The 14407-nt window shown below is 38.4% G+C and overlaps 1 protein-coding gene across 1 annotated transcript; it reads right to left on the bottom strand.

Moving 5' to 3' along the window:
* Positions 1 to 253: 253 nt before the first annotated feature.
* Positions 254 to 805, bottom strand: LOC107472305 (protein FAR-RED IMPAIRED RESPONSE 1-like). The gene has a single exon (XM_016091838.1). It carries the CDS (start codon positions 803 to 805, stop codon positions 254 to 256), a length of 552 nt encoding a protein of 183 aa, XP_015947324.1.
* Positions 806 to 14407: the final 13602 nt, after the last annotated feature.

Raw genomic sequence — 14407 nt, 5'->3', positions numbered from 1 at the left:
CGACAAAGACATTGGGGGAAGGTCTTCCCAGGTGCGCCCGAAGAAGCTAACTTCTGACTCTCAGAGCCTGAGGAAGAACATCCCGACCCCTAGAGTTCAGACAGTTTCTACCGACCCTCCTGTTGATACTTCTGGTGCTAGGATGCGCCTTCGGAAACACGTGACTGATGGCCAACTGCATAGAAAGATCCCCATCAGGGATAACTGATTTCGGGGCTTTGCCATTCATGCATTCTAGAAACTTATGTAGTACTTACTTGTACGATTCTTGCACCTCACAAGAGATCATGACAGTTGCAAAAACACATGTTTGGTTATGGTGATTAACCTCAAACAGCACAATCACCTGAAGGTTATACTTATTCCTGCCATAGGTCGTATTAAAAGCAAGGACATCTCCAAAAACCTGGTAATCTTCTTGACTGCGCCCGTCACTCCATATCATATCACACATCCGATCACCATCACCAACTTCGTATCTCCAAAAGAGTCTCTTGTCATCCCTTGCAACACACTCGAAAATCCGCAGCGTAGCATTAACATCCCCTTCCTGCAGTGCACGTTGCTTGCGGACCTCATTGTGCATGTCTTGCTTCGTAAACCTGACTAAGTTGAACCCTCCAACCTGCATCGCAAATGACTGATATACCTTTGGAATGCTAATTCCCACCTCCCTCAAGTTATTCATGTGAGCTATATCAACATCCGACATATTCCTATCAAGACCGTGGTTATGATCATCAACAAAACATGCAACACACCATTTCCTATCAGATGTTATTCTCTTTATCCTCATCTCTGCCATACCCGCACCGAGTTACTGGATTGTATTCCCTCTTTTGATCAATCTTCTGTAGCCACTTCCTATGTCTAAACCCCTCTCAATTGCATACAAACGTGTAACGCACTTCGCATTTGGCATTTTTTACTCGAATATCGAAGCCCTTTTCACGACTGTACTCACTATAGAATCCTCTTGCTTCCCCAGGGGTCATAAATTCCATATTTATTATCTGATCCACACGTATGTTGTCTGAACCACCAACTGCCTCACCTACTCCGTGATTATGCTCGGTAGCTTCGACATCATCATCCTCCGCTTCATTACTATCTCGAAGCCATTTTCATACATAAAATAGGGGGTGAAATCAAATCAGAAAACATTATACAAACATCCTTAACGTAACCATTAAAACTATCATGCACATGACATACCTCGTCAGCATCCCTATCCTCCACCTCCGAACTAAATGTTTCAACGGCGTCTATCACAGCGTCTACGTTAGGAATTGTATTGTTGTCCTCAGCCATGAAAACTAATGTCACCACTTAAGGAAAATGGGATGAGTTACTTAGCTTTCTTGTCCAACGTAAGCAATTGGATCAAGTCGTTTATTGATCTTCACGACACCAACATCTCGGCATTAAAAGAACACACACAAAGCCTAAATTAGCTACAAAACCACCAAACTACATTTTTCCTATCTCCTACCGATTAGAACTATGGCCCCTGTTTTAATAACCTCACCGCAACATAGGTCACTTAGTATGTGGGCCATTCAAATACAAAATAATAACAAAATCTAAAGTAACCTCATTCCACTAAATTCATTAGCTATGCGATAGTATATTATTCGTGCTATTCTATACACACAAAAATGAAAATCTTAACTTCATCTTCAAAATATTATTTAAGTAATTTAAATTTTTAATTAAAATTATAAAATTAAAACAATTAAAATAATTAAAATAATTACAATTATTTGCTGAATAACTAAAATACTTCTACCATTGCTTCACTACAGAATATATCTCTAACTAAATTCCAAGTCCATCCTGCACTGCATACTAGTATAATCCTTTAAGGTAAGTCAATTAACATATAAAAAAAGATCATACCCAATTTTTTCAGGGACACGTCATGTCAATAATCCAACATAACACTGTCAACACATATAATCTACCTAGGTCCTGCAAACAATCCACAAGGATGATGATAATTCATCAAGTTATTGATTGAGATAGGATTCAGGTCCACTCTCATCTTAAAGCCTGGATTTAGGATCGCATAGCTAATTTGGCCCTGGGGCAACCTAGCCTTTAAAACAAGTTCTCAAATCAATCTTTCTTTTTTTCAGGTAAGCTTTATTATTCCCTTACCTACACACTACCAGGGTCACTTCCCAAACCACGGAAGTTTTTCCCCTTTTCTTAATTGCTTTCCCACCGCTCTTGCTTATGTGTTCTTGTATCTTTCAAGCTACAATACCTTAAACCTAACCCTAAAAAATTCATCTGCTAAAAAAATTAATGCCAAAAATAAGGAACATACCTTTCTTAAAGCCCTTCAATGGCACCAACTTATGACATCCGCACATTACCGGCTGACAAATCGTGCTGTCCACCTTCTCTAGCAACTGCTGAAACAAAATCCCAATTGCAAAATGATGAACCAGATAGTAAGGAAAAGGTCAAGAAGGCCAAGAACCCCGAAGCAGCTGTAGCAATGGATCAGGACAACTCTCGTCGATTCTACTGTATCAAGGGTTGACAGCAGAGGAAAGGCGAGGAGATTGAATTCTAATGAACATGGGTAAAGATTTTATTCTTACAACTCAAGAAACATTATAAGCCAATCAAGTATTTTGACATCCTGCTATTTAAGCTGCAATGATTTTAAGTCAAGAAGCAGGCTCTATAAGTAATTGAGTAATTTAGTAATCAATTTCAGAGGTTAATATAGTCTTTTGACACTTAAATACAGGACAAATATAAAATTGGAAACCTAAAAATTCTTACAACTTAAGAAACATTATAAGCCAATCAAGTATCTTGGCATCCTGCTATTTAAACTGCAAAAATTTTAAGTTAAGAAGTAGGCTCTATGAATAATTGAGTAATTTAGTAATCAATTTCAGAGGCTATTAGCCTCTCGACACTTAACTACAGGAGAAATATTCCGGGGGTTACCTGAAACTGGAGGTCGATCTCGGACGAGATCTTCTGAACTGATCATTGCCGCCGTGCCCAACTTGTTGGAATGTGAGGTGCAGCTGGTCCTTGGTCACCAGAGGGTGGTGGTACCTGCAAGAGATTCCGATGCTTAAGTCAGTACGGGCTTTAGGTAGGTTTTTTGTAGAATTGGAGTATCAGTTATACCTGGGTATGCCAGTGTATTTATAGTAGTGTAGAGTGACCTCCCTCGAGATAAGTTTATAATCATATCTTATCTTTTTTGTGGGTGAGTGATGCGTGAGCATCTTTCCTATCTTTTCCTAGTGAATTTGCATCTAATTTGTTGAGTTTAATAAATAATTATTTATCTTTTAGCCAATATGGATGCTACTTTGAGTCTTTTGTAATTTTATTTATTTTAGGAAGCATTCGGTTGGATTTGATGGAGTTTTCTGCAGCACAAGAATCAAAAGAGATGGCTGTGAGGAGCGACGCGTATACGTGACTGACGCGTACACGTGATTTGGAAGTATCCATGGCGACGCGTGCGTGTGACTGACGCGTGCGCGTGACTGACGCGTGCGCGTGACTTGAAGATTTGCTCAGTAACGCGTACGCGTCACCGAGGCATCCGCGTGACTTGTGAAAAAGACCATCGACGCGTACGCATGACTGATGCGTACGCGTGACATGCGCCACGTGCAGAAAATGCAAAAAACACTGGGGATGATTTCTGGGCCCCATTTTAGCACCAAGTTAGGCGCGGATCCAGTGAAGCCAAGTGGTCCCCACGTTAAAAGACGCGGAGTAGTTAGTTAATTCTGATTTAAATTCAAATTTATTTTAAAATAGGAAAAGATATTATCTTAATTTTAAATATTATATTTTAAATTAATTAGGATTAGTTATAAAAAGGGGAGACTTATCTTCTATTAGGTAGATTACATTAGAACAAGGTTCTGAAAACCAAACCGGTCATCGAACCGTTCTAGATACTGGTTCACTGGTTCATAGGTTCAACCGCTTCAACCGTGGTTGAACCGTAAAAACCGTTTTATAATAAAATAATAAATAAAATAAAAATAAGCACATAAAAATATAATTATAGTCTAATCTAAACTTGAAAATATCATTCAAATTAAAAGTGCTACATAAACCAAATGTTATAATCTCATTCAAATACAAATTCAAAGTTCAAAAGTCAACAAACAAACAACCAAACATAACATAGCAGCATCAAAATGAACATTGAATCAATCCAACCAACCCAATAATTTCAACTCCCAATAATCACAACAAATGAACATTGAATCAATCCAGAATTCAGAATTCAATTCACAAAATCAACTCTCAAAATCAGAGTATACAAAACGTCAAAACCAGAATCAGAGTATACAAAGATTACAAACAACATCTCAGGTTCAAAAAAATCAGAATCAATTCACAATCATATTTCATAATCATAGAATCAGTTCATAACAGAATCAGTTCAAAAAAATCAGAATCAATTCACAAAATCAATTCATGTTTCATCACAGAATCAGTTCATACTTCATAATCATATTTCACTATATCAGTTGCAGATACTCAGAGTCAAATTCATCAGAGTCATATTTCACTATAATCAATTCTTTGTTCACAGAGTTCAGAGTAAAATTCATCAGAAAATCATGTTCATAAATCATAGCTAAATTAAAAAATAAAACTTACCTGGAAATGAGGCAGACGCTGACGGCGAAGTGGCTGAGGGCGCGACGGAGGCTGAGGCCGCGACGCTGCTGAGGCCGCGAAGCTGCTGAGGTCGCGAAGCTGCTGAGGTCGCGACGCTGCTGAAGGCGCGAAGGAGGTGACTGCGTTGAGGGCTTCGGGCGTTCTGTCTCTCACAGTGGTGGCCGGTGGGTCGTGGTGGGTCGTGGTGAAGGTGGCCTCGTCGGTGTTGTTCTGTCGGAGTTGGAGTGTGGGTGTGGGTCTGTGGGACGCTGAGGCTGGAATTAGGGCGAAGGACGTGAGTGCGTTGAGGGCTTCAGTTCAGGCGTTCTGTCTCTCGCAGTGGTGGCCGGTGGGTCGTGGTGGGTCGTCGCTGGGTCGTCGCTGGAATTTGGGTGAAGGAGAAACTGAGAAACACGAAGATTGAGTGGTGAAGGCTGAAGCACGAAGAGTCGAAGACGAAGGAGAAAAGGGGAACTAGGGCTTCGGCCTTCCCACATTGCAAAACGACGGCGTTTTGCTGTCAGTTTAAAAAACCGGCCGGGTCCCGGTTTGGTTCGACCGACCGGTAACTGGCCGGTTCGTCGGTTCAAAGCCGGTTATCAAATTCTGCGGTTTCCTTTGTTGACCGAACCGTGTTAGTGTCCGGTTCACGGTTCGACCGATTCGACCGGCCGGTCCGAACCGGTTTTCAGAACATTGACGAACCGGTTCGACCAGCCGGTTCAAACCGGTTTTCAGAACATTGCATTAGAAGGATTCCATTAGGAAATTCTATTCCAATTCTATACAAATTTACATTCCGCATTCCATGAGCAACTAATCCTCCATTGTTAAGGTTAGGAGCTCTGTCTATTTGTATGGATTAATTCATTTGATCTTTCTAATTTAATCCATGTTTTGATTTATATTTCAATAATTATTTTTGTTCTTTATTTTATGAATTTGGGTGGAACAGAAGTATGACCCATGTTCTAATTGAGTTCTTGCAAAACTTGGAAAAGCTCTTTACTTGAACAATAGCTTGAAAACATATTATCCTGAATTTCTAATTGTTTGTATTTAATGGGATACGTGACATATAATCCCCTAAATTTTGGATAATTAGGATTCTTGTGGCACATAAACTGAAATTTGATCATCACCTTCTAATTGGAATTAATTGACCAAGGAATTGGCAGTTAATGAATTTTAGAGGAGACTAGGAAGGTCTAAGGAATTAGGGTCTAGTCACATATAGTTTGCCATGAATTAAATCTTGCATGATTAAAATAGTTAATAAGAAAAATAAATCCGAAAAAATAGATAACTCTGAAGCCTTAACTGTTTTTTCCATATTTTATTCCCAACTCATTGCTGCTTGCTTTCTGAAATTCTTAAATTGTTGTTTAATGTTCTTTGAATACCAAAACACTCTTTTTTGTCTATCTAACTAAGCCAATCACTTAACCATTGTTGATTAGTCCATCAATCCTCGTGGGATCGACCCTTACTCACGTAAGGTATTACTTGGTACGACCCGGTGCACTTGCCGGTAAGTTTATGGGTTATAAAATACCGCATCAAGTTTTTGGCGCCGTTGCCGGGGATTGACTGTGATTAACAACTACCAGTTGTTTGATTGCTTAGATTAGGCGTTTTATTTTTAATTTTATTAAGATCTATATTTTAAAAAAATTCGAAAAAAATTTTAAATAAATAAATAGCACCAATATTTTTCTTAATTTCTGAAATTAAGTTTGGTGTTTTCTAGTTATTTTTATTTTAATTTTTTCCTATTTTAATTCTTAGAATTCTGTTCTTTCTTCTTTGCTTTCCTGTTTACCACATGGTGCGTTTAATCCCTTTTGGTATTTTGTGCTAAGGAAAAATAATGGAGAGAGATCACATGGGTTACTATTCACACCCAAGTAGTGATTCATATTATGGTGGATGAAGAAACTATCCAAATTTTGGTTGGCAAAGTCAAAACCAAAGAAACTTCAATGCTCCATGTTCCAACTATCAAGAACCACCATCTCCATATCTATACCAAGAACCACTATCTCTCTATCCATATCAAGAACCATCATCTTTCTACCCATATCAAGAGCCACCATCTCCTTGTTCATACCAAGAGCCATACTCTTTTTACACTTATCAAGAACCATCATCTCCTTCTTATTCATATTAAAAGCCATCATCTCCTTATTCATCTCAAATACCATCAGATCTTGAGCTTCTTATGAAAGAATTCTTACATGATATAAAGACGAGTGTCAAAAATGTAGAGAAACATGTGCAGTTAATTATCAAGTCACAGAAAGAGGAGCAAGCAAATTCCTTCCCAAGAGATATAATGTAAGATCCTACGGAAGAAAGTGAGGAAATCAATCAAAGGAGTTTATACTCCAGTGAATTAGAGAACTTTTCATCCTCACACATGGAAGAAAAGGAAGATGCATAAGCAAAGGAGGAAGATGCATCCACAAAGGAGGAAGATGCACAACCTCCCAGCCCTTGGTAAGCAATGAAGAAAAGATTGAATTAGAAGAAAGCTACCAAGAGGAAGAGGTTAAAATTGAGGAAGCTTGCAAAGAGGTAGAAGAATTCAAAGAGGAACTCAAGGGAGTGGAGCTTGCAAGACCTCTTCCAAAGCCATCACCATCCAATACAACATTCAAGTGGGTAAAATTCCTATCCTTAACCTGTACTTTCCCACTTGAATATGGGCTACTGGAGACGGATGGTCAACTTAGAGCTCTTTGTGGCATCAAGAGTAAAAGGAAGATGGTTAGTGGTAAGAGTCGTCAAGCAAGGTTCAATATGGTTGCATGCTCCAAATTGAAGTGTAAGGATTAGTGTAGAGCTCAATTGAATGGATCTAGAAGGTTGTTTGGATGTTTCTGTGAGAATTCAGATTGCTTGCCATCCCGTGGGAACAATGGTGATCCACAAGAAGACGGGTGTAAAAGCAAGGTTTGGGACCCTAGGACTCATTCCCACAATCAACACTCTTCGGGCCTTGTCACTTGCTTCAACTTGCTCAAAGGCGTCATACGCCTAGTTTGGGATCCCGGTAGCCATTGGAATTACAAACATTGGTGGAGATTCCTAGATCATTACAAGCACAAGCCACCATGACAAGGAGCTCACCACATGTCCAACTTAAGGACTTTAACTAAAAGTGCTTGGTGGGAGACAACCCACCGTGGTATGATAGTTCCTTTTCATTCTTAGTTATTTTTCGTAGTAGTAGTTTTCTTACTTATTTGATTTTTATTGAATTCTTACTAATTTTCTGATCATGCAGCTATTTTAGAACAGGAACCGGAAAAAAAAAGAGAGAGCACCCGACGCGCAAGCGTCGCTGACGCGTACGCGTCAGATGGGTGTGCGTAAAAAAATAAAATTGACCAGAGAGTTGCACGGGAGTGGCACCAGAATGAAGCCTTTCTCACAAACAAGCCCACGTGTACGCGTACCCCATGTGTGCGCGTCATTGGTGATTTTGGCATTCCACGCGTGTGCGTCAGTGACGCGTACGCGTGACCTGGAAAAATGGCATAAATATATGTTTTGGCAGAGAGTTGTTCGTGCACGAGGCTGGCTTCACGTGAATCGCGTAAAACCCAGGGCACGCGGATGCGTGCCTGACACTTACGCATCATTAAGAAAATTTCGCACCCCACGCGTACGCGTCGCCTGCGCCACACAACTACACTAGTTTGCCGCCCAGTTTTAATTTTCTTTTCTCCTCTCCCAATCCTAATTCTCTCTTGTTCTTTTATCCTTTTCCCTTTCTTTCATCATAATATTTATCTCTTTCTATTTTCAGTTCTTCTTTGCTTGAGGACAAGCAAACCTTTAAGTTTGGTGTTGACGCTTCACTTAAGGGTTTTCTGTTTATTCCTATGGCACCGAAAGGGAGGCGAATCATCTTCATGGATGAGCACAACCTGAAGAATAAAACGACCGCTAGGATAATTAAGGTGGTTGAGTTCCTTTCATTTTTATTCCTCCCCTCTTTTTCTATGTTACGTTCCAGTTTTCTGCTATTTTGCTTTGTTTGTTGCATGATCCTTTATTAGTTAGAACCCTAGGACTAGTTAAGTTTTTTTCTTAATTGCTTTAATTATGAAAAGATGTCTCATGTATTACTCAATGAGCTTGAATTCAAATAAAAAATACAGAAGTGATATATTGCATGAGAAATTGAGTTAATTTTAAAAGTAGTCTTATTTACTTAAATATAGTGGTATTTTCTGTAATTCTGAATGCATGACATGAACTGTGCATATTTTTTATAGTGAAGTTTATGAATTTTAAAATTGTTGGCTCTTGAAAGAATGATGAAAAAAGATAAATGTTATTGATAATCTGAAAAATCATAAAATTGATTCTTGAAGCAAGAAAAAGTAGTGAAAAACACAAAGCTTGCGAAAAAAATAAAATAAAATAAAATAAAATAAAAAATAAAGTGAAAGAAAGAAAAAAAGAAGAAAAAGCAAGCAGAAAAAGCCAATAACCCTTTAAACCAAAAGACAAAGGGTAAAAAGGGTCCAAGGCTTTGAGCATTAATGGATAGGAGGGCCCAAAGGAATAAAATCCTGGCCTAAGCGGCTAAATCAAGCTGTCCCTAACCATGTGCTTGTGTCATGAAGGTCTAAGTGAAAAGCTTGAGACTGAGTGGTTAAAGTTGTGATCCAAAGCAAAAGAGTGTGCTTAAGAATTCTGGACACCTCTGACTGGGGACTCTAGCAAAGCTGAGTCACAATCTGAAAAAAGTTCACCCAGTTATGTGTCTATGGCATTTATGTATCCGGTGGTAATATTGGAAAACAAAATGCTTAGGGTCACGGCCAAGACTCATAAAGTAGTTGTGTTCAAGAATCAACATACTAAACTAGGAGAATCAATAACACTATCTGAATTCTGAGTTCCTATGGATTCCAATCATTCTGAACTTCAAAGGATAAAGTGAAATGCCAAAACTGTTCAAGATTGCAGTTGTAAACCCCATTATAAAAAGAGACATGAGCTTAATCGAACTCTCATTCTCATGCAAATTCACATCCTAAGCTTATATTAGTTTTGGTTGCTTGAGGACAAGCAACAGTTTAAGTTTGGTGTTGTGATGCGTGAGCATCTTTCCTATCTTTTCCTAGTGAATTTGCATCTAATTTGTTGAGTTTAATAAAGAATTAATTATCTTTTACCCAATATGGATTCTACTTTGAGTCTTTTGCAATTTTATTTATTTTAGGTAGCATTCGGCTGGATTTGATAGAGTTTTCTACAGCACAAGAATCAAAGGAGATGGCTGCGAGGAGCGACACATACGCGTGACTGATGCATACGCGTGATTTAGAAGTATCCATGGCGACGCATGCGCGTGACTGACGCGTACGCGTGATTTGAAGATTTGCTCAGCGACGCGTACGCGTGACCGACGCGTCCGCATGACTTGCGAAAAAGACCATCGACGCGTACGCGTGACTGACGCGTACGCATGACATGTGCCACGTGTAGAAAACGCAGAAAACACTGGGGGTGATTTCTGGGCCCATTTTAGCACCCTAGTTAGGGGCGGATCCAGTGAAGCCAAGTGGTCCCCACGTTACAAGATGCGGAGTAGTTAGTTAATTCTGATTTAAATTCAAATTTGATTTTAAAATAGGAAAAAATATTATCTTAATTTTAAATATTAGATTTTAAATTAATTAGGATTAGTTATAAAAATGGGAGACTTCTCTTCTATTAGGTAGATTACATTAGAGGGATTCCATTAGGAAATTCTATTCCAATTCTATACAAATTTACATTCCGCATTCCACGAGCAACTAATCCTCCATTGTTAAGGTTAGGAGCTCTGTCTAGTTGTATGGATTGATTCGTTTGATCTTTCTAATTTAATCCATGTTTTGATTTATATTTCAATAATTGTTTTCGTTCTTTATTTTATGAATTTGGGTGGATCGGAGGTATGACCCATGTTCTAATTGAGTTCTTGTAAAACTTAGAAAAGCTCTTTACTTGAACAATAGTTTGAAAACATATTATTCTGAATTTCTAATTGTTTTTATTTAACGGGATACGTGACATATAATCCCCTTAATTTTGGATAATTAGGATTCTTGTGGCATTGATAAACCCCATTTTTAGGGTTCATCTTTAGGAATTGGGAAAATATTCATGTATTAATTAAATGTATAAGACCTTATGCAATTGATGTTCTTGTACAAAGTATGAAAAAAGGGGGGGGGGGACAAAATGCCCCAATTTGTAGCTCGAATAATAAAGAATCAATGCATAAGGAATGTGAATCAAATAGAATGCATGAGTGTATGAAAAAAAGTAAAGAATGGGTAGTTAGAATAGTTTAAAATTGTATAGGTCATTATATAGGTTAGGTGGGAAAGTCTATACTAATCAAAGATCTAAACTCTAGTCCACTTAACCATAAATGATCCTACCTTGATCCTAACCCCATTACAACCTAAATGAAAGACCTCATGATGAATGTATGCATGCATTGAATAGGTGTTGATTGTTAGAAGAAAATCAAATTTTGGGAAAGCATGACTAGAAGAGAATTGAGTGAATTAACCCTTAAACACTCGAGTTAATAGAGCGGATACACATCCGGTGAGGGTTCAAAAGTTCAATTACATGTGTTCACCCATCTTATCTATATTATCGCAAGCTTGAATTTCTTTTGATAATTCAATACAATTATGGTTTGGGCTTGATTCCTATTGCTCTATGGTGCACGAAATTGTGATCATCAATGGCGCCATCAACATGGTACGCTCAATTGTAATCTCAACTCTTTATCACAACTTCGAACAACTAACCAGCAAGTGCACTGGGTTGTCCAAGTAATAAACCTTACGCGAGTAAGGGTCGATCCCACGGAGATTGTTGGTATGAAGCAAGCTATGGTCACCTTGTAAATCTCAGTCAGGCAGATTCAAATGGTCATGAATGATATATGAATAAAGCATAAAGTAAAGATAGAGATACTTATGTAATTCATTGGTGATTAATTTCTGATAAGCGAATGGAGATGCTTTGTCCCTTCCGTCTCTCTGCTTTCCTAATGTCTTCATCCAATCCTTTTTACTCCTTTCCATGGCAAGTTGTATGTTGGGCATCACCATTGTCAATGGTTACATCCCATCCTCTCAGTGAAAATGGTCCAAATGCTCTATCACAGCACGGCTAATCATCTGTCGGTTCTCAATCAGGTTGGAATAGAATCCATTGAAGCTCGTCACAGTCATTCAATCATTGAATCCTACTCAGAATACCACAGACAAGGTTTAGACCTTCCAGATTCTCTTGAATGCCACCATCAATTCTAGCTTATACCACGAAGATTCTGATTAAGGAATCCAAGAGATAAACATTCAAGCCTTGTTTGCTTGTAGAACGAGAGTGGTTGTCAGGCACGCGTTCATAAGTGAGAATAATGATGAGCATCACATAATCATCACATTCATCAAGTTCTTGAGTGCGAATGAATATCTTAGAATAAGAACAAGCTGAATTGAATAGAAGAACAATAGTAATTGCATTAATACTCGAGGTACAGCAAAGCTCCACACCTTAATCTATGGTGTGTAGAAACTCCACCATTGAAAATACATAAGAACAAAAGTGATCATTGGCTTCGGCCCCAGAGAGGGAACCGGAAGAACCAAGATGATAATACAATAGTAAAAGGTCCTATTTGTAGAGAACTAGTAGCTTAGGATTTATAAAGATGGGTAAATGACATAAAAATCCACTTCCTGGCCCACTTGGTGTGTACTTGGGCTGAGCATTGAAGCTTTCATGTGTAGAGACTTTTCTTGGAGTTAAACGCCAGCTTTTATGCCAGTTTTGGCGTTTAACTCCCATTTTTGTGCCAGTTCCGGCGTTTAACGCCGGGCAGTTTTGAGCTGATTTGGAACGCCGGTTTGGGCCATCAAATCTCTGGCAAAGTATAGACTATTATATATTTCTGGAAAGCCCAGGATGTCTACTTTCCAACGTCATTAAGAGCGCGCCAATTGGGCTTCTGTAGCTCCAGAAAATCCACTTTGAGTGCATGGAGGTCAGAATCCAATAGCATCTGCAGTCCTTTTCAGCCTCTGAATCAGATTTTTGCTCAGGTCCCTCAAGTTCAGCCAGAAAATACCTAAAATCACAGAAAAACACACAAACTCATAGTAAAGTCCAGAAAAGTGAATTTTAACTAAAAATAATAAAAATATACTAAAAACTAACTAAATCCTACTAGAAACATACTAAAAACAATGCCAAAAAGTGTACAAATTATCCGCTCATCACAACACCAAACTTAAATTGTTGCTTGTCCTCAAGCAACTGAAAATCAAATAAGATAAAAAGAAGAGAATATACAATGAATTCCAGAAACATCTATGAAGATCAGTATTAATTAGATGAGCGGGGCTTTTAGCTTTTTGCCTCTGAACAGTTTTGGCATCTCACTTTGTCCTTTGAAATTCAGAATGATTGACTTCTATAGGAACTCAGAATCCAGATAGTGTTATTGATTCTCCTAGTTAAGTACGATGATTCTTGAACACAGCTACTTTTGAGTCTTGGCCGTGGCCCAAAGCACTCTGTCTTCCAGTATTACCACCGGATACATACATGCCACAGACACATAATTGGGTGAACCTTTTCAGATTGTGACTCAGCTTTGCTAGAGTCCCCACTTAGAGGTGTCCAGGGTTCTTAAGCACACTCTTTTTGCCTTGGATCACAACTTCATTATTTTTTTCTTTTCTTTTCCCCTTTTTTTTCGTTTTTCTCCTTCTCTTTTTCTCTTTTTTTTTTTTGAATTCACTGCTTTTTCTTGCTTCAAGAATCATTTTTTTTATGATTTTTCAGATCCTCAGTAACATGTCTCCTTTTTCATCATTCTTTCAAGAGCCAACATTCATGAACAACAAATTTAAAAGACATATGCACTGTTCAAGCATACATTCAGAAAATAAAAGTATTGCCACCACATCAAAATAATTAATCTGTTATAAAATTTAGAATTCATGCAATTCTTCTCTTTTTCAATTAAGAACATTTTTCATTCAAGAAAGGTGATGGATTCATAGGACATTCATAACTTTAGGGCATAGACACTGATGAGCGGATAATTTGTATGCTTTTTGGCGTTGTTTTTAGTATGTTTTTGGTAGTTTTAGTTGAGTTATTAGTATATTTTTATTAGTTTTTAGTTAAAATTCACTTTTCTGGACTTTACTATGAGTTTGTGTGTTTTTCTGTAATTTCAGGTATTTTCTGGCTGAAATCGAAGGTTCTGAGCAAAAATCGGATTCAGAGACTGAAAAGGACTGCAGATGCTGTTGGATTCTGACCTCCCTGCACTCGAAGTGGATTATCTGGAGCTACAGAAGCCCAATTGGCGCGCTCTCAACGGCGTTGGAAAGTAGACATCCTGGGCTTTCCAGCAATATATGATAGTCCATACTTTGCCCAAGATTTGATGGCCCAAACCGGCGTTCAAAGTCACCTACAGAAATTCCAGCGTTAAACGCCGGAACTGGCACCTAAATGGGAGTTAAACGCCCAAACTGGCACTAAAGCTAGCGTTTAACTCCAAGACAAGTCTCTACACGAAAATGCTTTATTGCTCAGCCCAAGCACACACCAAGTGGGCCCGGAAGTGGATTTCTATGTCATTTACTCATCTTTGTACACCTTAGGCTACTAGTTTTCTATAAGTAGGACCTTT

This window comes from Arachis duranensis, unplaced genomic scaffold (genome assembly GCF_000817695.3).
Source record: "Arachis duranensis cultivar V14167 unplaced genomic scaffold, aradu.V14167.gnm2.J7QH unplaced_Scaffold_44480, whole genome shotgun sequence".
Lineage (NCBI taxonomy): Eukaryota > Viridiplantae > Streptophyta > Magnoliopsida > Fabales > Fabaceae > Arachis > Arachis duranensis.
Note: the sequence above shows the minus strand (reverse complement) of the source record. Positions and strands in the feature narration are given on the sequence as shown.